The following is a 24,963-nucleotide window of genomic DNA, read 5'->3' as shown; positions in this document are numbered from 1 at the left end:
TTCGTGGGATGATGTTCATGTCCGGCAGCTGGAGAGGCAAGGTTTCTTTGCCTCTGCCGTTGTCGTGCACAACACACGACCTCTTGGGCCGAATCCCGTTGAGGCAATCATATAATCATGCCTTGTAGAATTCCACAGTGGAACGTTTGACTCCTGGGATGTGCTACCATTTGTGTCTTTGAGTGCCTGAGGCCATCCTTTTGAAGTACCAGTTGAACCAATTCTGGAAAGAGAAACTATTTTAAATTTAAGGAGGTAGTGTTTCAACATTAGATAAAACGAATTAGATTATCATGGAAGTATTTTGGATAGGTTTTATTTTTTCAAATAAAATTATTGTTTTGTAGTTGAATAAGTGAGTTTTTTACGAGGGTCTAGTTGTATCTGTATATTTTCCCTCAATCAGATGGTATTTATTATTTATTATTACATAAAACTCTTTATGATCAATCTGAGTATGTCAAATAATTACTGGATTCGATTAAGCCATAAAAGGCTAATCAGAATCCGGAAAAATTATTCAAGTTGACTGTAAAACCGTTTAACCACCTTTATAATATTAATAAGCAAAATTTTACTAGAAACATTTTTTTGCCCAATGGAAAATATACATATTTTTTGTTAGAATCATACTTTCATGTTTTGCACTTCACTGGCAGTTGTTTAAATGCTATCCGTCCCCGAACTTCCAGTCGATTTCCTCCTCGGTTGTCTGTATTCGCCTAGGCACAAACCAAGCGATTGATTCTCCTCTCGATGCGTCATTCGTTTCGTTTTCGATTCGACGAAATCGAAAAGTTGGAATGAAAGAAATGCCATTGGTTCCGAATGGATACCATTAATAAGTTTCGTGTGGAGAGTCTCATGCGAGGGGAGCTGCTTTTTCCGTCCTGCCGCAAAAAGCCTGATGATCCTGCCATATGAGATGGATCGAAGGAGGGAAGGACGAGTGGAGGCGTAGACAAGAGGAGAGGCGGGGAGGCGTGCGACGGACCGTGGGGGCCGCCGCCTCGTGCGGTCGAAATGGCGCGCGCGAGGGAGGTTGGAAAAGCGCAAAAGGCGGGGGCGGGAAGGAGGGGGGGGGTGATGGCGGAAGCGGGTTTGGGGGGGGGAGGGGGAGACGATTCACTCCACGTGCAGAGAAACCCTTTCGCCAACAAGTATCCCATCGCTCACCCACTGTCCCACACTCCACCTACATTAAAGCCTCCATTCCCTCATCCCCATGCTTTCTCTCCGCGTCCCTCCCACCCTATTTCTCTCAGCACCCCCTCTCTCCACATCCAGCACCCCCTACCCTCTCTCTATCTCCCCATCCCCCTCCCTCCATCCCCTGGCGTCCTCCATTGTTGCGAAAATGACCCGGATTCGCGTGCTCCTTCAGTCGTCCCATGTTAACCAAACGATTCCTCAGCTCCCATCTCATTATCCCGCTTCTAATTTTCCTCCGTTCCCTTCGAGGGGGGTGGAGGATAAGGATGTGGGAGCGAAAACGGAGAGGAGTGGGTTCATACGTAGGGTGAGGCGTACATGCATTCGTGAATGCATCTTTCTTTTGCATACCAATGTTTTTATTCTCGTATGTTTTTTTTAACTTTTCTATATATTTTGGGGCACATTTTTTTTTAGATCCTTAGCTTCTGGTTTGGAGACGAGGAAGGGGATCGGTGGCGCTGGCTTGCGGTTTGGTAGAGTGGCAAGGGGGTAGTGGCAATGAGGCGAATGAGACGGAGCGGGAAGGAGGGATGCAGGAGACAATTGAAGGTCAGCGTGGATGAAAGGAATCTCAAATGGGAAGCTGCTTGATCAATGGATATGCTCCCGGGTGATTTCTGCAGGGAGGGGTGGCGAGCTGATTTAAGGGAGTGCTGCTTCCGAGTGAAAGGAGCGGCATCTGATTGTTTTCATTAGTCAAATGAGGGTGAAACGCGGTAAAAGATAGAGAAAGTATCTCAATCGGGTCCTCGAGGAATTGATTCAATCTTTGGCTTCTTAGGTATACCAGCGACGAGAATATTATTTTGATGAAAACGCCCGTCATAAATGGAAGGAAAAAAGTCATTGGTTACTTCATTCTGTTAAAATCAGTGAGTGATTCTTTTTGCGTTCATACAAATGAGTGATACATGTATTCAACAAGAATTTATTAATTTATAAGCACCTTAATTATAATTTTTAGTTTAAACATCAGGGTTGGAGAGTTTTTGCGATTTTTTACCTAAAATATCTTTGTTCAACCCATAACAAATTACCCAAATTGTATATTTTAAATACTGCTCCATTATTGAAAATTTTCTAACTCACTCTAATAGTTTTGACCTTCAAATACTTGCCGTTTGGCGAACAATATATTTTTTAAGGTGGTTCCACCCTCTTAACTTCTAGCTTTTTTTATTTTGTAAAAAATCATTAAACACTCAATTTTTGTGTGGATTCGGCCGTAAAAACGATTCATATAGAATAGTGTATGCATAATAAATGTTCGATAGATTGCAAGAATTACTTTCCCAGCTCAATTACGCTACTTACTAGATGCACTTGAATAGTAACATTCGAATTTGCCATGGACCTCAGATGCGAATGGGGTGAATTCATTGGAATACTTTCACTTCGAATAAATTGTGAAATCCAAGACAACAAAAGATAATTATCTAGAGCAAAATTTTTAAAAGCAAATTTAATTCTACATTATGTTTTTTCGTGTATGGTAATTTTTGTACATAATTTTCCCACTTATTCGTTTAATTTACGCCACTCATGCGTTTAAATTGTCGTACATTATGGCTATTAACACATAAGCGTAAAATATGGCTTATAATGTATTTGGATAACTAATATAACTGGGACAGATGCAGCCCACCAAACGCCCAAATTTACAACACCTGCCACTGGCCTTTAGCTTGCAGGGCGGATGCTGTTTCCTGTTTTATTTTAAATGCGCAATATAATGTATTTAGTAGGATTATTAAATGGTATTCATATCCGATATTTACTGAAAATGTTTTTCGTATTTCGCCAAGTGGTGCGCGTTTATTCATTATTTTATTAATATTTATTTAGCACACCAATATTAGTGGTGAGCGTTAGCGACATTTGCATCTTACTAGTCGCACAGTCTACGCTCTCAATGAAGCGGCCTTTTTCGGATGACTTTTAGGCCGTTATCTCTTATTTTAAGCTTTCTTGCTTTCAAAATCCCAAATCAATAGCTCGTGCAAGATAGCGCTTCATTGCTTCGGCCATTTGCTTAATTGCTTTGTGATGGATGTTTGTTCCTTCTCTTTCGCACTCGTGTCTGTTCGTCTGGGCTGTCACATATATGTTTCTATGCTTTTTTCTAATAATCTTTTTCTCAGTGGTTGTTGGGCTGTGAAGGGCTCGGACTATTTGAATTCCCTCTGCTTGATGAAAAAGTAACTTTACGTGCGTTAAAAATTGCCTTAGGAATTCAAACAAGCCGTGACTCAATATGGATTATTTATCGCATGGTTCATTCGTGGCCAAAAGTGTTGTGTTTCTGTTTCTAGTCTCCTGTTTGGCATCAACTTTCAGTGAGTAGTTCCCCAGAAGGGGATATCTACCTTTACAAGTCTCGATCCATCCATCGGAAGCATATTAATTGTTACAAAAAGGATTTGAGAATATTTTTTATAGGATTCGTTTTTCGTTAGAAGTATTATTTCAAAACAGTTCTGGTTGTATTTCAAGGAGTGTATTTGAACGTCTTTTGTTGAAGCAGACTGTAGAGATTTTCATATTGATACAATAGAGAACCTCAGCGATTCTTTCCATTATTTTCCCCGCCGTCAGAGCTTTCTTCATCATAATCATCATGGGTTATCAATACGATGATTATTTGGAAGCAACTCTTTATATAGTATCTTAATTCCCTTATAGCTCCTCAAATTGACTTTTTCATCGCCTGCGTCTTGTAGTTGTCCTTGGCCCTGGTAAATCTCCCGTAAGCTATCATGCTTCAGGATAAGTGAAATCCGTTTCAAGTTCAAGTCTCGTATTCTTAGAAAGGTGAACTCTACATAAGTTTTAAATTATAACTTTCTCAATTATACGTTTATTGAAAAATTAATTCTTTCAAGAAAGTTAGGAGTTTTATGTATTTTTGTAAATAACTAATAAATACCAACAGCTACTCACTTTATTCAAGGCCTTATTTGTTAACTTACCGGTTAAGTTTTAAATATATTGATGGGTATTTAGGAGACCTTCAAATGCCTACGTCGACCATTAGTCGAAAGTAGATGTGTTCACTAAAACATTTTGAGGACCCAATTAACCAAACTATTGTATTCTCACCTTAATTATTATGGCCAAAGTAATTGTAGAAAATTCACTGGTCATTGATTTACTTGCATATCTTACTTGTTCTTATATTCTAGAAAAAGTGGTAGGAAAATATTACCTGCTGTGATTTTAGTGATCTAAATTCAAGTTTTTTGTTGATAGCTTGTTGTTACAACATATTTTAAGATCATTATCCGTGATGTTTGAAGATCTAAAATGTTTAACATATTCTGTTAAATATTTAACAGTCTCCGTGTAAGGTAATTATTTAAGCTACCATTGAATTTTCATATTAGAGAGCAAAGGTTAATTAGCGTTTTTTTTTAAATTAAAAGAGTAATTTGATATTTTACGCAAATTTGCGTAAGTATCATATATTTTCCGAACAACCCCTGCCACACGCTCTCTTCACGCTCGCACAGCATGATGGAAATGAAGACAATTTTTTTTTCGAAAATTTTATTTTTTATAGATATATTCGGTATCTTGCCAAATTGCCTTGCGCGCCTCCCTTATAGCCCAAATACTTAAGAATAATTCTTCCCCAGCCTCTTATATTTATCACGTCTCGAATATAATGGAAAGATGGCGGGTAAAGTTTTGAAACGCTTTCGAAATTAAACGAAGTATACAAGCATATCTGTACAATATGCTCAGATAAAGTCTTTTAAGCCACAAATTAAATTTATCTAGGCGACGACAATCTGCGGAAAATGCCAAGGAGTATGAGATGAAATCATTTTGTCAGTGTTTAATGTGAAAAGTTTATTGTAACCAAATTGCATTGGTTACAGTGCAGAAAAAATTCACATAATTCTATGAAAGCAGTACAAATTTTTGTCAGCCGCAACTAGTGTCTACTGAAGTTGAATAAGTGCTTTACTCGGTCATCCTTAGGGCCATTTTTCTTTCCTTTTCGATTACCTTTGGTCGAAAAATATCGTTATCAGTTTTGGTGTTTCAGACGACTCAATTTTTTCTGGACCCAGAAAAAAATTTAAATGGAACAATAATGCAGCGCTTGCACTTCTAATATAATTTCTATGCGTCTGAAAAACACTGGCATAAAGTTGCACCGATCCTAACTTTAAGAATTCTTACGCCTTTCAATTCCAACTCTAACAACACTTCGAGGAATGACGTCAGTTAGCCATATTAAACATAGTTAGATCCTTCGGCATTCCTTTCTCCTTTTTTGTAATCATGGCACCATACTATTTGTACGTATTTTTTGAGCTGTAAGCAGATTTTAAATTTTCGAATACATTTGGAGTTGATATTGATTTTTATTCAATTTATCAAGTGGTCGATTTAAAAAAATATTTGTTATGCTTTCTCATCCATCATTTTTGTAAATATTGCATTCAGTCATCATTTCACTTTCTCATCTTTCATCATTATATCACTTCAAAAACTGTAAAATATTTCGGCATCTTTAATGAATATTCAATTTGTTGAATGAATTTTAAGTCTTCGTATTTCAAAGTTACGAATTTGCCACAATCTGTCAACTTTTTATTGGCGAAATTCTTCCGGACAGTTATCTTCCTCTATTGCTCGATCTCCAACTTTTCGAGTGTTTTTGTCCGCGCCAGAACGGAAGCGTATGATTCAACGCAAATTCTACGGCACCTTCCAATTTTCTTTTTATTTCCACGAGAGTCAAGGCGGAAAAGAAATTCTCCACATATGCCACGATTTCCACTTCCCGACGCCTCTCTCGCCGTTCGCCTCCCCACTAAATCATTCAGAAGCATATCGTTATTCACCGGCGGTCTGGTTTCGTCGCGCTCCGAGGAGGAGACCAGGATTAACGTCGAAAAATGGTAAAAAAACGGACGAAACGAAGAAAGAGAAAAAGGGTCGGATCGCGAACGGAAGGACTTTCCCAAGAATCACTTCTTCGCGTGGCTTGGAGGGAATTTCTAACAACTAGAATGGAGACAGTGAGAGAGAGAGAGAACGAAAGAAAGAAAGGGAGAAATGACAAGGAGACCGTTGCCTCCCTAGTCGCAAGATGGTGGTGCTTCGCAGGTTTCGTTTTCTTTTTTATTCGCGTCATCCCCAGGGTAGAAAAGCGGAGCTCGCAGCTCGCGTCCGATATCCGTCACGTCTGTGTGTGTGTGTGTGTGTGTGAGAGAGAGAGAGAGAGAACGCCTTTGTTTCTCACTCCTTACGAAAAATTTTGTTATTCCCTTTCAGCGGAAATCGAATGCGGCCGTGACACGGATATCTCGTCCCTGCGTCCTCCCTTAGAGGGTCCATGGCACGATTTCGTCACCGGGCTCCTGGCCGTGAGGCAGGAAGAGATAGAGGCGGCCAAGATAGAGGAACTTCTGGCGAGAAATGCCACGGGCGACCAGTCCTCAGGGTCACCGGAGGGCAATGGTGAAAAGGAATACCCTGTCGAAAGGCAAGTCTTGCGTCACAGCGTTTGCTCATTTTTTCACCTCTTGTAAAATTTTCAGGCTCATTATGTCAAATCGGGTCTGTGCTCTCTTTTTTTTCAATATGGAAATTTTTAATTCATCTTTTTGGTCAACGGAGTGTAAATCATTGGATAAAAATCCGAATGATCTCTCCGGACAGTGTCCCTTCCTAAAATCCAAAGTATGTGAATTTCTGAGTACCAGAACGTAGCGTGGAACCGCAGATGACATAGGGAAAGGGATTTCTCCGCGCATTCTGAATGTGTTAATTTCACATAGGGGTCCATAGGATTGAGATGAGGTAAGGTCTTTCACCTATCCAAACCGGTTGATTGCTGTGATTCTGGCAATTTGTATAAAATAAGTAGTGCTAATTATCATTACAAAAGCATATCGATGTAATAATATTCTGTCATGTTGTAGAATCATTTTTTGAGTAAAGTGACTTCTGAAATGATTTTACAGTCTAATCTGCTAGGAGTTGCCAACATGTTTTATCAAATATCTATTACGAAAATTATTTTAGTCTTGTTCCATAATTTTTTTTAACGTATACAATGTAATCAAGAATGTGTCGGGGATGGAGTTGATGCAGTGCCTATTTTACTGACTTCCCATTCCGTGAGTCCGGGTTCGATTCCTGGGTTTCTCTGCACCCTTCCTCAATTACTTTAACACCGTTACTCTAGCAAATTATCCAGCATTTCGCCGCTAATATCTCTCACCTATTTTCAAAGGTTAAGACGTTATACACTCTTCGGTGACCTGGCAGTATATCCACATAACGGCGTCCGCCACGAATTTTTCGATTACAAGTTTAAAAGACGGCAGTTGGGAACACCTTCATTCAATTATTTTATCATTCGTCTCAGGTAATATTGGGGCTATTTATTATCAAAAAGAGCGAGAGGAATGAAATTTTTATGTCCCATGTCAGTGAAAATGAGTAATTGGTGATAGAAATGTGAGTACAGGCCTGTCCACGTTCCGCTGTCTTAGTGATAGTGATTTTACCAGCTTGAAGAGACAGTGTGTGAGTTCAGTCGCCGAAGAAAATGGTTAGCTGAAGGTAGCTTATCTCACGTGAAAATACCCTAAAAAATGTTCATTTGTATGCAAACTTGGTACGATAATACGTTCTGTGCATAAATTCCTTTTTCATTCGAAGTAATTTTAGTGGACAGGAAACCTAATTATGAGAAAAAAAATTGCATTTTTCCACAGATTTATTTGTAACGTACAGCGCGTTTCAGTTCATCGAACCATCTTCAGGTACAAAACTAGGTACAAGATAGTTCGATGAACTGAAACGAGTTGTACGATACAAATAAATCTGTGGAAAAGTGCCAATATTGTTTTTCTCATAATGACGAACTTCCACTGCATCTCGCCTGAATCTGTTGAATATATTAGGAAACCTAATCCTATGTCTATTATTAGAAATATATATTTCTGCCGTGTTGGTGGATAAAGTTGTGGTACGGACCGAAGGACCCGGGTTCGATTTCCAAAGACTCCTCCGGGCACCCTCAGCTTCACCCAAGCTGCGAGATCCTTCGCATTCCAGATTTTCCTGGGAAACCACTGGTGGCAGAGGAAAAGGAGCAGGCTCCCGTACCATGATTTGTGAATTTCATACGCCGTTGGGCTTAACTCTACCTTCGCTTATCTAACCAAACTTCGTGTTGAAAACTATGGCAGGTGAACATTTCAAGCAGAGATTAAATAAACCCAATGAGTGAAATTTATTGAAATGGAAAAGTTTTTTCAATTAACCATTTAATAAGGGCGAGATTTAAATTGAACTAGTCCTTTCTTCCTCTTTATCCCTAATTATAATGGTAATAAATTTTGTAATTTTGATTTGAATTTATTTTACGTACCTAGTTAATGTATCAACTTATTAGTTTGTTTTTTGAATTTATCCTCAAATAAACTTTGTATTCACCAACAAATTTATATGTATTTTGAAACTTTGTTCTTGATGAAGGGATTTATTGTATTGTACGTGACCTTTCTAATGGCCTTTAATGCCTAAACGGCCAGTTTATCATAATGTTGCGGCCCTGATAACATTTAAGTAACGAGTTCTCTAGCTCTTTTTACAAGAAACTTCTTAGTCTTATCAGGCACAGCCAACCATGGAAAAGCGTCCATGGTCTGGAAATGTCTGGCCTATTTAAATATCAAGTTCAAAGTTAGTTGATATTCGGCCTCATTTTTTCCTAACATTTTCCTACACACTTAAAAACACAGTTATCAACCCGATGATCGGTTTGATAGGTGAGGATAGAGCTCACTTAGCACTTAACCCAATAATGCGTGAAATTCACGCGTCAGGGTTGTGGGGAGTTCCTTTCCCTCTGCCGCTTATGGTATTTCAGGAAGTTCTAGTTGTTGAAAAATCACACAGCTTTGGTGAAGCTGAGGATGCCCCGGGAATTGAACCCGGACTCCCCGGTCAATTGACCAGCATCTCTACCATTAGACATGCACAGATTTGACCGAACCTATCTTAAAACTTCAACACAACATTATATTTGCTATATGAATTAACTCTAAGGTAAGGATTGGTAAATGGGGTAGCATTATATTGGAATTATAGTAAAATTTATTTTCAGCAAGTTTTGAATGATATTTATAATATTAATGATTTTCCTGGTTACCCGATTAATCAATGCATACGAAGTTGTTTAAAATTTAAATTGAGATACATCACATGTCATGAAAAACTGTCAGTAGTGAACACATATTCAAAATTAAACTTAAAAGGAGAAATTATGAACGTTTATTTGCAATCAATGTAAATCGCATAAAGGGGTGAGTGAAGATAACTGGAGAATTTGCACTGATAAATAAATGTAACCAATAAAATTAAGAAAAATTATCATTCATTGAAAACTTCTCGGTGCCAAAAAGGACCGAGAATCTAATAATGTGGTTTACATTTTAACTTCAAAATAACGAAAAATTTTTATCATATTCGTGCTATTTTTTTATTTATGCTATTTCATTCCATTCTGGAGGGTATCTAATTTTAATTGCATTATTACTTTTCAGTCCCATAAGTTACGAGGTACCCTGCGGCATTAGGGCCAATTTTTCAAATAAGATAGTCGGAGGCAGCTCTGCGGAACCGGGTAAGTGGAAAACAACGCCATTCCTCTTTCTCTGCGCACCCGTTTTCGGCATTGGCAGGCGCTTGTGCTATGTTGAAATTAGTGCTAAGGGTGATGACTGGTCCAATTACTTGGTGTTCCCGTTGGAGAGATAGAATAATCGGCAATTGAGAATATTTCTCGAGCCATGTATTGGCCAGACTCAAGCGAAGGTTGAAAGCTTGGTATCGTACGTGTCTGCTGCACCATTAATTCAACAGAGAGAACCTAATGTAAGCGGTGATGGCGGACGTATCACGTATTCAATATCCCCGCGGGGGAAAAGCTGCCGTCAATTAAGATCGGGGAGAATTACTTGGTCGAACGTTAAATGTTTTCGAAATAGGAATAATAGCGAGAACAATGGGAAGCTCTAAAACAGTGGAATTTCTTCTATTCTAGTCTTCTCCTCAGCTTGTCGCAGTATTGAGCCAAGAGACGGCCTTGCTAGCTTTGTGCTTAATTTCCTCGTCGCGTTTTAATTACCCTTACGGTGTCTTCATTCTCAGGAATTGTCATCCTTGGGGCTATGGTATTTGTGCCAAATAAGGCACACGCCATTTGTTTTGGGTCCATCCCCATTGTATAAGATGAAGCTGTAAGCGCCAGCCAACTTTGCAAATTTCATCCAAACGTTGGTTAATGACGCATTTTATTGACAGCTTTCGGCCTTTCCGGAGAAGAGACGCCAATGGGTGTCATATAGAAAGAATTGACTCACATGGGGTGAGATTATTTGCCTCGCTAATTTCCCTTTCCACGCGTTGGATTGAAGGTTAAAGTAATAGCTAGCCATGAAATCCTTCCTACCTTTCCCAAGTATAGTAAAACTAAAATGAAATTTTTGTTAGTATTAATGGTTTTTAATTTTTCCCCAATAAGTTGAATATTTTTGTCTTTGGTGGGGTAAATGGTTCATGTAATATGCCGAAGTGTTTTACTTTCTTTAAGGAAATGGTCGCACGATTCATATTCGATTACGGTCGTCCTCAATCAAAATACTAGTGCCATTCGATTAATCTTGAGCCATTATACGTATTGACCAAGATGAGCACTTTGGCAGGGATTTTAAGAGGAGGATATTTGCATATCTGTTAATAATTTTGGAAAAAAAGTTTCTTTTTAAGAATTTGCATGGAGGTCTATTCTCCATCCTTTAAACATGGTTACGGAGGTGAAAATAATTTTCGTCAGTCCCGCGAGCTATTTTTTACATATATTGAAATAGAGAAACGCAAGAGTGTTCGTTCATTTCATCCTTTGTGGCATACACTTATGTGCTACAGAGCACATATGCCACAGCCACATAGCACGTACATTATATGCTACACAACTAAATCATCGCGAATGACTAGAATCCGCCCATCAGTCCCGCGTTTTGATTCACTTTTCTTTGAGCTTTTTTCTTAAATTGGATGTGAAAATCATTCGTTGGATAAAATTAACCAAAAAACAAACTTTTTTAGCCTTCTTACCCTTTGTGATTATTTCAGGCCCCGAAATTCACGTATTTTGCCTATTCGCTCGTAAATAATAATGGCTTGATATAAGGTTTTAACAAGTAACAACGAAATTTCTTTCTAGTCGAAATAACTACCTCTTCATATCTTTCTTCCATACAAAATGTCTCGATAATTGGTGGGGTAATCTTGCATTGGTTCTTAAGCTATGAAGCCAAACTTGATGGATTGATAAGTCAGAATCGCCTAAATTTTTTACTTTGCCCTCTAATAGTATAATTCTCTTCTAGTAGGCTTATCTGTCTAAAGTACAGGCTGTTTGTTAATTAATTGATGAAAAATAAGTTGATTAGTGCTAGGGCCATTCTGGGTTTTATCCATCCAGTTTTCCGTACATTCTGCTTCACAGCACACTTCAAGGAACCGATACGTGTGTCAACTACCAAATGGCCCAAATATCTGCAATTCGGAACGCTGGTAGCCCCTAGGTATCAAATAAAGGCAAACATTTGAAATAGATGACCGATGGTTAACGCAAGCATACCGCGAGTTCAGGTTGAAGGGTTACATTTCATTAATAATCTGTTTCGTGTAATTCAATGCTTTTATGTCTCATCATAGAGGGCCTTCAATATACGATGAGTTGGTAGGTTAATTAAAATTAACGGCACGACCCAAATTTTAGGTACTGGAAATGGCTGGCGTGCTTCTCTTTGCACGATTTTACAGGCAGATACCCAAATAAAATCCAAACTTCAAACTTCATCACATGTAACTTTTGCGTATCATCAAAAACCGGCTGTAAATTAAGGTAATAACAGAACTAAAGTTTCAGTTTGGAAGAAAAATTACGACATAGCAGTCAGTTTTCTGATATTATTGCGTATTGCGGCATTGGTCGTAACTAATCGTAAAAATGTGATTCTCCAAGCGGCCATCGTAATGCAATCTGAAGTATTGTTTTCTTATTTCAGCTTGGAGGAAATCAAATGCCATTACTTGAAAGTCATACATATAAAAAAACACCATTTTATTCTTGGCATTGTTCATGTGGCTGGAACTTCTTCGTATTGCTCAAGAAGTTACCCTTTAGTGTTCAAGTTGTTGCTGTTGGAGCTAAACAAAGGCATACTCTCCATCAACCGTCTCGGCCACACCAAGCATGCATAGACGATTTCGACGCTCAGCATCCATCTTTCTGCTCCTTAAATTTGTATTTCAACTAATTTCTGAAAATTTTACATCACAGATAATATTCTAGGGTACACATTATGGTGACCCAAGAGCTAAATTTTCAATTGCACTACCAACTCTCGAGACTCAAAAAGGATCATCTCAAAGCGGATCAATTCGGCATACGTGTCTCAATTTAGCATGTACAAAAACAAATTTTAACTGTTTATCTGTCAGAACTGACAGATTTACACTTTTGACGGAGTGGTAAGGCATAAAGCACTTTTTGAGTGGAATTAAGGAGAAAATTTGTCGGAATTCTTTTTCTCGTTTCTTAACGAACATTTTCTCTGAAATTTGAAATAGCTCAATAAATTTGGATAAAAATATAAAATTTTATGAAAACGCTACGTTCAGTGCCTGAACACCATTGCTTTACGCCGTTGCTCGCGGTTGAGGTTTAGCGAGTAAAATACTCATATATAAATCCAGTTTATCATGGAAAGACATATGATTCGAGTTAAGATTTAAACCTGGAATTTTTTCCTATAGTTTTCGGGTGTAATTTAAAATTATTATGAAACTAATGTGGGGGGTTGAGACATGTGGAACGATTGCTATTATAAAGGCTCTTGGAAGCATTAACTGGGAACTGGTAAACTTATTTCCCTCTTAATATTTCTGAATGAATATACTATATGAAATATTTAATTCTTTAAGAAATGCGTGAAAGAAATTTTAATAAATACTCGACAAATACTCCAGAGTTTTGCAAAGATACACGTATGTATGTTTGTTGAAGGCTTGTTTAAGACAATTATTTTTGAAAAAATGAACGATAAGAAATGCAGAAAGCTCAGATTGAGATACACGAAACTATGAAAGAAGTGAAGACGAAGAAACTTGAAATCCATGGAAGGAGTTAGCCGAAGATTTCTCAATGAGTGAAGAGCTGATTTAAATTAATAATAGAAGCGATAATCAACGATGACGATGAAGATGTTTAGACCGTTTCAATGGATATTCCATCTCCTCAACTTGAATAATTGTAGTACATCCTGGGTCATAATTTCGAAAACCCTAAAAAAACCATACTTTCGTGACTTCATTCCATCTATTCATTTTTTTTAGGAGAGTGAACTATGATGCGTGCATTTGAAGGAATGGAGTTTACCTCAGATGCCAGGGAAAACAAACTGATCAAAATTGAAGAGACCGCCAGAGAAGGAAGGCATAGAAAACTCCACCATTGCTTTGAGAACCTAAACGGACAATGATGCGAACCACAAACTCGAGCTCATTTTTTTCCACTCATAGTTCTCCAGAAGCTGGCGGAAAAAAACGGCACGGCGCGCAGTACGGCAGTATAGGCGAGAGAATAAAAAGGTGCACTTCGTGCAGAAAGGAAAAACTATACACCTGCACATCATCCTAATAAAAAAAAGATATGTATGGGACTGCCCCGACGTCGTCATAGGTCGAAGCCGGATTAAAATTCTGGCTCTTGTAAAGGTTGCAGAGGAAAATGATAAGTGGTCTGGTTTCTTTTGCCGCATCCTTTTTTGTATTCTGTGAGCGGGAGAGAGATTAGTTACCGTCTGGAACGTATACGAGAGAAATATGGCCATGGAGCGAGGTGTTTTCTTTTTATTCGTCTCGTTTGTGAACCGATTATTTGACCATGGTATTCACTGCCGCGTTATTGATGCATGCACGACTCCACCCAGTTGATGGAGCGACCGTTGTTTTTCCTCCGGCTAACGACGGTAGAAAAGAGGTGGGCGACAAGGCGGCTAGTTCTAAAACATCGTCACTTCCTATAAAAATAAAAATTAAATCACTGGGGAACCATCTTCACATAAACAACGCAGCGTAAATTTGTACCTGTCGGATTGCTGGGCATTCGTTCCTACAATCATAGGTGACGCATTACTATTGCGAAATCTCGTGACTGGTGATTTCCCGATGGAAAATCGTATTTCAGTGAAATAAAGCTCTTCAATTAAAAAAATAAAAATAGAATCGCTAAAAATAAGAAAAGAAATGGCGTTTTTAAAATTAATATAGAAATTGTTATTCTAATTTCAAAGACAAAAACTCAGTTTCTAACCCGAAATCTGTATCAATGTAGATCATTTTTGCTACAATAGTTCTTACACTTATTGCATTGAGAGTTACCCTTGAATAGACTGATTTTATTAATTGTTACCCGAAAGGTTATTGATGTTGGTAAACTCTCTATTTTTCCGGGTTCTAAGCCGTCATTGCGTCGTCCTAAGCTGTCTTCATTGCGTTCGACTAAAAAAAATGGTAAATTAACGTCTTTGTTCCGAAACATTGAAAAAACCGCCAGTAGATAGATCTGATCAACGACTTAAGTGGGAAGGCTCGCTAATGATGCAGTTTACTAATGAGTGTTGATTTCCTATCCCTAACTAGCAGTGTCGAAAACGGTAACGACGTAGAAATATTATCCCTACTAATGATGCTACTTCATTAATGAGTATCATCATATCCGATCCCTTGGCTGGCAGTTTTGAAGACGGTAACGATGTAGAAATATATGATATGTTAATGATGGTACTTAATTAATGAGTGTTGTGATGCCTCATCCCTCTCTGTCTGAGAGTATTGAAAACGTTAACGATGTAGAAATATATGATCCCTAACCTTCGAGTATTAACTGTTTAAAATGTGTTTGAAAGAATAAGTATGCAATCACAATTGACGGTAAGTTCAAAGATGTATTCCCAGAGATCATTTTAATAGATGAAAAAACTGCGCTAATTTATCCATTTTCATGACTTCTAATAAATGTTGTGATGTAATGGGGATGAGATGTTATTTTTACACAATGCCTGAAACACTTTTCCTGCCATCTTGATAAACTGTGTATATCATCTTGTTCTAAAGCGTTTGATGTGTGCCCAATGCTTTAAATACTAAACGCATCAGCCTGGAAGATCAGTGTGCGAAGACCATTTTTCGACTGGTTAATATCCCTCTATCTGTCTGACATTGTGAGTTAGGTGATATCTGTAGCTTCGCTAGTTCAGTCCTGCGCTAAATTCCACCAAGACTAGTTGAAAGTCCATGGGGATAACCTATCAATAAGAGCTAGCAAAAAAGCATTTTAGTAAGATGCTGCCGTCTTTGTCCTTTGGCCTTGGTCTCAGACCTAGATCTTGCAGTAATAAACAGCGCTATTTTTCCGGGGTGCTCAAAATGGCTTTGAAAAATCAACATATTACTTTCACCATTTTCGAAGTCACATAATTAAAAATGTATACGCATATTCATCTCTATTCATTTTTTATTCGGTACGATTAATCTTGTTTGTGAATTAAATACTAATTGTGGTTTAAATATCAAAAGGATAGTCGAAATAACTCCTGCTCGACATTCATCAGTTTAAATTCTCCGAAAGAATTTTTCGGCAGAATTTGCTGGAGTTTTAAGTTAAGAATCGCTTACATAAGGAGCTGGAAAGGATTCAAGTCGCCAGAATGCTATTCGCCCCGTGGTCTAAGACTCATCTAAAGCATAAACAAACATGAACTCGAAGGGGCTACTTCCCAACAAGAAGATTCAATTTCGTATGTCAGGACGCTATGTATTTTTTTACTTTACTGCGACACCAATTGGTCATTGAAGCTCGGAAATTTTATAAACTAATATAGAATTGAAAAACAGATGTCTGAAACCAATTAATAGCCGATCCTCGTTTTGTTCTTTTAAGTACCGAAGTTTTTTGTCAGTCCATCTAATCTTACTGCGCAAGATCCTACGCATGTTCAAAGAATCGTTTATAGCAATATAGAAAATCTAACATATACATTATAATGACGAACGGCTATGCATTTTTCATCTCTGCCGGGAGGTGAGTGGGAGAAAACTTGCAGATGGCCATTGATGGTTTGAGGACGGGGAGGGGTGGGAAGGGTTGGGGGAAAACCTTACTCTGAACGTGTTCTCATCAAGATGACGGATGAATAAGAGTGGCGGTGGCGATGACAGGTCAGAAGGGAGGAAGAAAGACCAAGGAGGGGGTCAGGGTGGGGAGGAGAGGAATGGTTTTCGGGGGTTTACCATTTATTTCGCTGTTTTTTCCTCCGCACTGTGCCCGCCTGCCATCTGAATTTCACGCAATAAGCATATCCTCCCCTGACGCTTGTCGTGTAATTTTTCGTATGGCATGAATCATTCGGAAGCGTTTCCATTCTAGGTTGCGAAGGAAGAATACGGATACTCGTTGTTCCGTCACAGAAGTGTGGGCGTGACGACAGTCTCGTAAATGTGCTTATGGAATCCATGCTTCTTTTTTCATTCCTTCGGATGGTAATTTCTTCTAAAAATCAGCCTCCTCCGGTGAACGAATTTTTTCGTATTATTCCAAGACTCTTTGAGGTCCTAAAAGCGGTCTATTTCCTCATGACGTAATGCTAATGACGTGAAATGGACGTTAATCGGAGCATGTTTTTGGCACCAACGAAATTCGAAGCTCGTCTTTGTGGCTTATTCTGTTCCATCATTTTCGTCCTAAGTTGAGACGAGGGATGGCGTAGGAAGACTATACAAGAACGTAAGACAAATGTCAGGATGTAAAAGGGGAAAAAAACTATATCGAGAAAGAAAAATGAAATGTCAGGATGTAAAAAGGAAAAAAACTATACCGACCATATGATTGATTTATGCAGAGTGGTTAATTTAGCTAGGTTTGCAGTTGATCAAATGGTAACTAGTCAGACAGGTAATGGATTTCAGTTATTGTTTAGTACTTTGCAGCTAAGACGGGACAGGAATGATATGAAAGTTGACCGCCACATGCTAAAAGTTTTGACTCTGAACAAGCATAGGATGGTAATGTTGTAAGTTGAAGGAAATAAACGAGAGCAGCTCACATATGTGGACTACTGTAGTGGTAATGTTTCTAGGAGAAGAATAGAATTGGCAAAAAAGCATTTGGAAGAAGACGGTAATTAATGAGGGGAGCATTGAGCAAATAAGTACTGAAAAGCTTAGGAAATACCTTAATATGGGTAATTTTGTTGTATGGTACCGAAACCAGACTTTGTAGGCTATAGGACGAGAGTAGATTAGAGGCTTTTTAGAAGAAGACATGGAGAAGAATTGAGAAAGTAATTTGTAAAGAGTGAAGACTTATGGCCAAGTTTTAAATATGCAGGAGAAAAGAGGAAGTACCAGGTGAAATTTGGTGAAGGCAGTATGAGTGGATGAATATAATATTGAAAGGTATTGGAATGATAAAGGTCGAGGCATGAGGGAGATTGTTAATTAATCGAGATGGAGGAGGGAAGAGAATGGAATTTTTAACAATATGAAGCCAGATAGAAGGTACGAGGAATGAAGAAGAAAATAATGTTAGGAAATAACATAGGAAAATATATAATAGCAATATGATTTCCTCTTATTTAAGAGGAAGTCCACGCGATATGTAGATTGCAGTTGTTATACAGCGTCCCAAGCCTAAAGTTATACTAACGTCGAGGAGCCAATTCTGAGAAGCAGGTTCTTAATCCCTGAGCGATACAGTAGCATGGAGCCAAAGAGCAGAGGGAAAAAAATGAATATTTTCATAGCTCACACTGAAAAGATATAAACTTTTTCTCTGTAAAATTTCACCCATCTAAGGTGATTATATAAACTAAAGCGGTATATTGACTAATATTTGTAAGAACCTTGTGCTTTCGAAAGTCACCCTTTCTGCTCTATTAAAAGGTGACTAGGCATCAAAGCACGCTCCCTAGGCGTTTTTATTAGAACATGCTATCCATTCAAGTTTGCGCATTGCAGGGTTCCTCTGGAAGAAATGGGAATTGAATATTATTTTCTAAAACCAGTTTCATTGGAAAGAGATAAAAAAACTGGGCCATTTTTTAATCTTTTCTTTTGCGTAAATGTTTTGTCTTTTTATTTCTGCGAATGATCTTTGTCGTCGAGGCACGTGAAAATTAAATTGCTGCTAATTTTTATATCTCATTTGGGCTGCTTAGGATTTTCACTCATGACCAAATCGTACACCCATGCCCAACTTCTTTTTTTCTCATGATTTGGTGGAGTTAAAACATCCGTTTAGAAATGGTAAGTTTCGTACCGTACACAATCGCTGTGCAGCATTCAGTCTGTTGCTTAGAAAGGAGGTCTTTTGCGACTGATGCACAAGTACGTGTAAGTTTGAAGAATTTTGATTACATCCGTGTAGTATGATTTATTTGCAGTTATGTGAGCAAGTATGGCATGCTAATATACTGAAAAACTACGTGTCCACGACTTCACCATCAGAAGCAAAACCACTTCAACAATTTGTGGTGTTGGTGGTACAGCAGATTTTCACACAGAGCTTTTTGCTTTCAGGAAAGCAAAAGTTCATATTTAGTTGGACACGTGTTTAAATAATTGCTGGAACACTACTATTACTTAACTCCTTCAAGATTTATAATTTGCGCGAAAAACAGGTATTATTCTATATTCTGTTTCCCGCCTGCTTTTGACTCACAAAAAATTGATCAAACCTTTAAATATGTGATAAAGATCTAACATTCGAAAATCGACACTGCGAAGTGTTTTGCATTTATGTACTCTGCAGGTTGTACTAATTAGTATAACTGTCACGAATTACGAAGAATGACTAACCCTACTTTTGTTCTCCATTGATATCGCCATTCCTTAGTTTATTACGGTACATGAACTTCCTGATCGGCTAAAAGTTCAAATTACTTCAAGCTTGATTGTTTTGTCACTTAACCGAGGAGTTCATTTGTTGAGTTCGATAGTCGGTGCCTTTTTCTATAGCGTACTTGATTTCATACGCAAAAGTTCGTCAGAATCCAGCAACAAATGAGATGAGGTTCTCCATAAACAGATCGTCCATATTCGATCATACTAAGCCCCTATGAAAAGGGAGGGATTAGTAAATGGGGAATTTGTGACTATCGTCATTCATGTCGCGGTTTCTGCGTGCGTAAAAACGCATCTTAATGTATTTTGTCACTAAGATGTTACTTGAATTTTAAAAATTGATTCAGAGTAGGTTTATTCCTGCTTCTTTCCGTGCCATACTTTCAGGAGAATTCCCATGGCAAGTGTCCCTCCAGGCGTCCACCCACACGGGATCCAAGCACATCTGTGGCGGTGCTCTTATCAGCTCTTTTTGGGTCGTCACGGCAGGGCATTGTGTCGTCAACACACCGAAGGAACAAATGTTCATTGTCGCTGGAGACCACAATCTCTATAAAGAGGAAGGTATGGACGTGTGACTGTGGGTGGTATTTTCGCATTTTTGGTGGACATAATTTTAAATACATTTTTTTCGGAAAACTGGGAAAAATCACAACTTCAAAACGTCTCATTCTTCACGTACGTAAAACTAATTCTTTTGTTTCAGGCTTCACTTCGTGGAAGTATTTAATATTCATACTAAAAAGAAAGACGTACTTTTCCACATATTTGATTATATGGTACAGCGCGTTTCACCGACTTGCGGCAGCATCAGGTACCCGATGATGCCGCAAGTCTGTGAAACGCGTTGTACCATATAATAAAATCTGTGGAAAAGTACAAGTCTTTCTTTTTAGTATGGATATAAAACTTATTCGTTGACAATCCCATTAAATTTTCCTTTTTTGACATGAATTGTAAAACGTAGATGTTTATCCTTGCTGGCAATCTTCTTGGGGCTTCCAAGGAAACCCTCGCACAAATGTCGTAATATTCATGGAAATTGCAGAAGTTCTCTATGGGATTGCTCTGGATTTCTGACCAAGTTCACCGAAGGTTTTGGCGTACCTTTATTCTTCTTTTTTATTTACTGTGTTCACATATTGAAATTCAATGAATTTATTAGCTATGGCATGACTCTCATTGAATTTTGAAATGACTGACTTTTAGTTAACACTGGTTCAAAAGCGATAGCAAATAAATGCTCTCAAATGCTTTTTACTGGATATTATTTCTTCTCATTTCTTTCCAGGGAACGAGCAAAGAGCTTTCGTGGAGCGTATTGTACTCAACCGCTACGACAGCAACACCTTTTCCAACGACTTGGCCCTTCTCCTTCTGGACCGGAAAATCATTTTGGACGGCAATACCACGGCACCGATATGCCTCCCCAAAGCCGGACGTTATTATGAATCTGGTAAAAAGAACAAAATGGTCATCCGTTGGAAGTCTTTGTTTTTAACTTATCTTCTAATTACGGTTCAGTTTTTTATTTGCGTGTGATTGACTGCTGCTTGCGATCAATTTCAGAATTATTGAACTTGACCTTACTGTAAGCGAATACTCCTGTAGAATTACCATTGTAAACTATTAATACATACCATTGGTTACCCAAATGGCCTCCGCAGTCGATCGCATAGCTTAATATTTACTACAAGATTCTACCCTAACACTACAGCTGTTTATTTTTGCTGGAATCATTTCCATTTTACTCATAAAAATTGTTTAAGGGACTAATAGAGCTGTCACGATGTCTCCTAGCAACCTCGGTCAACGAAAACTCACAGAGCAATGAACTTTTAAGGCCTTCGAGGGAGATGCATGCTCGGTGGTTCTCCGTGGCGACATGGTTTGACACTAGAGTATTCACAGTACATGATGTAATGGTGTGGCGGAAAGGAATAGACAGTTGGCGCATTCTTTAATCACCCGAGAGGACATCTGTTTCAAAATTTTGAGAAAATTTCACCGGGAATCGCCGTCTTTAGAATGTTCATTCGCTCTATAAAGCATACTTTTTTAGGTAAAAGGAGAAATAGACATTCAGTGGCTTACTTTATAGGGCTTATTGATAATAGTGACTTATTTGATAGGGCTCTAAAATTGTCTCTAATTTGCTTTTTTTAGGATATAGATGATATTGTTATTAATATTGGATATTTTAGTACCCTGCATCCGAAAGTCCTCAGCTCTATTTTATCGCCGATACTCTTCATATCGTGGAAAAAATCAGGTTATATTGTATGATAAGGTATACTAAATTATGATTTTCTCATACGCTACATTAGTGATTTCCAAGTGTTGAGGCCGCACTTATTCGAATTGGTGTGTTACCGAAGGAGGCACAATTTCGTAGGAATGATTTCGTCGATCTTACAAAATCTATGCTTAGGTACACGCCGGAGTTCTGTTCAGTTTCTCTAGAGAAGAGCGAGCCTAGAAGGTCGGAGGTTCGTTGTAACAGAAGAATCTATTTAAATTCATCATGACGTAGATAGTTTCAGTAACCTTCAACATATTGGTAAACTTGTTTCTTCGTTACTGTAATTGTATATCGTGAAACCCTCATTTCGATGTCAATCCAAATAAGCCATTTCAAGTGCCGTAAGATAATTATGCTCGGATGGGCACAGAGAAGTTGACTCTTAATCACTGCTTCACTGTTGGTATTATTTGTATTTAATACTTGCCTTCACTGTTTACGATCCTTGTACGTTCCTTGTCAAATAGGCAAAGCAGTTGTGACCGGTTGGGGAAGACTCTCGGAAACGGAACCTGCTCTTCCCGAGGTCCTTCAACTCGTCGAGATCCCCCTCGTGCCGAAATTAAATTGCGGTGTATTGTACAGGAAGGCCGGATACGGCATGTTCCTTCACCCGTGCCAAATATGTGCAGGGTTCGAGGAATCTGGAGGATACGACTCGTGCAAGGTATCGAAAATATTTAACACTTTGAAAAAAAATAACCAGCTCATTTATATATATATATATATATATATATATATATATATATATATATATATATATATATATATATATATATATATATATAAAATATGGTGTTTATAACATTATGGTGTTTTTTTATTGAATCGAGATTTTTCACGTCAGAATCTGAATAACCAGCTGTTTGTCGGCTCCGAATGATTTGGATGCTTACTTCAATATTCTCGTTGGCGTATGTTTTCAGTGGAACATTTCCTGGAGGGCGGTTGGTGGAAAATGCTCTTGTTGAGTCACAACCCGCCGCAAACTGGAGTAATGGCCTCATTGCTCTTCACAAATTTTGTCACAGCCTAAGCGGTAAAAATCTGCCCTGTGGAACTGTATGATAAAAACAAATGTTAAGAAAATGAACGAAAACGGACGCAATCAGATAATCATACAGGAATCCTCAAAGTGTTTTCCCATAATATCTCATGATTCCCGAATCTCCATCTCCGTAACATAACGTCTTTTTTATGCCTAGATACCTATGTTCATTTTCATGTACTAGTTTATTATAGTTGTAACTCTACAAGTCCAGTTACAATTCTGAAACTGATGCTCTCTTGACCAACTGATCATTAAGTCATTTATCTTCTGAATGGTTTTCAGACATTAATTCCGTCCTGCTTTACTAATATAACAAATTTAAAAGTAAGTGCCATAAATGAAAAAATATCGGTTGCTACAATACTGGCCGTTGAAAATGCTAGCTTATTTTTTCTCTTTAAAAAAGTCTCTAAACAGCATTATAAAACGAGCACATTTTACCATTGTATTTTGAACACTTTCTCTTAAAATTATCCCCTGGAAAATTAATACTATATTAGTTTCGATTTTCCATTATTTCCACGATTTCCAAGTCAGCATTCCAATCTTGAATTGTCGTAATATTTTCCGAGTGGCAACTGACTGCTAACGCACTTTTTCCTTTCCTCGCTGGGTGCAGGGTGACTCCGGTGGACCACTTGCGTGTCTTCACCCAAAGGAAAAGAGATACTACCTCTGCGGCATAGTAAGCTGGGGTTTGGGTTGCGGAAGAGCTCGCTTTCCAGGAGTTTACACCGAAACAACGTGCTATTCCGATTGGATAAGTTCCGTCCTTTACCACCCGGACAAAATAGATCTCCTGACCGGCGAGGGTCCAAACGAATCGTCTAAAGAAGAGGAATATGTATAAAGCCCTACATATTGACACTGTTCAGCTCAGGAGGAAACAAAAGTTGAGACAACTGAGAATTACTTACTCAATTCAATCATTAAATATGTCCCAAGATCCCGCCGTTCAGCTTCCCCATCAGACGAATACAGTAAAGTTCTGGAAATTTGATCCTGGATTATACATATACGTACTTATGTTATTGATGATAAAGTACCTGTTGTTCGTCATGTTATGGTCGCGTTTTACGACCAAAACAATTTTCTCATTTATTGTCGCGAAGTAAATCGATTCAACCAGTGAATTGTATAATATTTAGGAATTGTTAAGTTCTGTTCGTTCAAAATATATTTTGTTTTTCGATTTATTTTCATGCACATGCTAAATGTTTCTTCGAATGTGAAGTCAAATTTAAGCTGTAACACCAAAAGGAAACGTGAGTTTTATATAACTATTGTATCCAATTAGTCCAACCTCCTTGATGATGAACTTTCCTTGCTTTTAGAAGGCCTATAGAAACAATATCTCAAATGTCATTGCATGAATCGATGAGTTTTCGCAATTTTAACATAATTTTTTGAACGGTTATCTACTAGGCAAGTTGGTCAAGAGCACTGAGGGCAAATGATAGTATCGCAGGGATGGCAGCGGCCAAGACTTAAGGTCAAAGGACATAAAATTAAGATAAGTTAGACATATGTCCATTCACATCTATTTGTCTCTGCCTAAAAAGAACATGATTAATTAGCACATTAAAAAAACTGAAAATTGAATTCTTTTTCGTGTCACTCATTCAAAACGAAGAAGAGAAAAAAATGATTCAATCAAAAGCCACCACCCAGAGAGAGTATATTTTCGTCGAATCAACGCCCTTAAATTACCTCATCTCTCACTGGAAATACACTTTGTGATCTGGCAGGAACAGGGATTTCGGAGGATATATTGAAAGTTCTTGTTACCATGATTTTCAAACTTGCTATGAAATAGCTGTGTTTTTACATGCAAGAAAAAAAATGGCATTGTCTTCCCAAATCCTTTAAAAGTTAAAATTACCGCTTATTTTCTAATTATTTCATTGTGTGATTATTTTCATATGTCACTTGATCTGAAGCCTAAGATCAGCTAAATTTTAAAATTTACATGTTTAATTTAAAAATAAATAATTCCTTGTGTTTTATGTGTTGAGATTTCTGTCTATATCCATATAATTTAAAGTCCTCGAAGTGTGCCACAAATTCCACCATTACTCTCTATGCGTATTTCTTGTTATATCTGTTATGAAATCCGACGCAAATGATCTTTCAGGCATCAATGTTTTTGAAAACACAGTTGGAATAGTAACCTTTGATATGCACTCTACATAAGAATGTTGACCGAGAACTCAGTTATAATAAAACTACTGCTCCCGCGGGATTCTCTCCTGGGGCAATCTCATTGAACTATCGGACCATCGTGTGCAATCGCAATCTCTACCCTTCATGGCTTTCAGAAGAATGAATACTGCCCCATTATTTCCTCCCTCTCCGATTCTGAGACGTTTGATTTTTCACTCCTGGACCA

General features: G+C 38.1%; 1 protein-coding gene across 1 annotated transcript; it reads left to right on the top strand.

The window, feature by feature from the left end:
- The first annotated feature begins 4,887 nt into the window (after positions 1 to 4,887).
- On the top strand, positions 4,888 to 23,424 carry LOC139698266 (trypsin-1-like). Its single transcript, XM_071597141.1, has 6 exons — positions 4,888 to 4,894; positions 6,505 to 6,715; positions 9,792 to 9,871; positions 19,609 to 19,785; positions 20,513 to 20,694; positions 23,194 to 23,424. The coding sequence occupies exons 1-6, from the start codon at positions 4,888 to 4,890 to the stop codon at positions 23,422 to 23,424; spliced, it is 888 nt and encodes a 295-aa protein (XP_071453242.1).
- The last annotated feature ends 1,539 nt before the right edge of the window (positions 23,425 to 24,963 follow it).

This window comes from Hetaerina americana, unplaced genomic scaffold (assembly GCF_022747635.1).
Source record: "Hetaerina americana unplaced genomic scaffold, ioHetAmer1.1.p SCAF_80, whole genome shotgun sequence".
NCBI lineage: Eukaryota > Metazoa > Arthropoda > Insecta > Odonata > Calopterygidae > Hetaerina > Hetaerina americana.
Note: the sequence above shows the minus strand (reverse complement) of the source record. Positions and strands in the feature narration are given on the sequence as shown.

What these genes read in the sequence shown, in the direction of transcription:
- LOC139698266 (XM_071597141.1), top strand. An exon ending in AGGCAGCTCTGCGGAACCGG is followed by an intron (nt 9,872 to 19,608) that starts GTAAGTGGAAAA and finishes CCATACTTTCAG; the next exon opens with GAGAATTCCCATGGCAAGTG. An exon ending in CAATCTCTATAAAGAGGAAG is followed by an intron (nt 19,786 to 20,512) that starts GTATGGACGTGT and finishes ATTTCTTTCCAG; the next exon opens with GGAACGAGCAAAGAGCTTTC.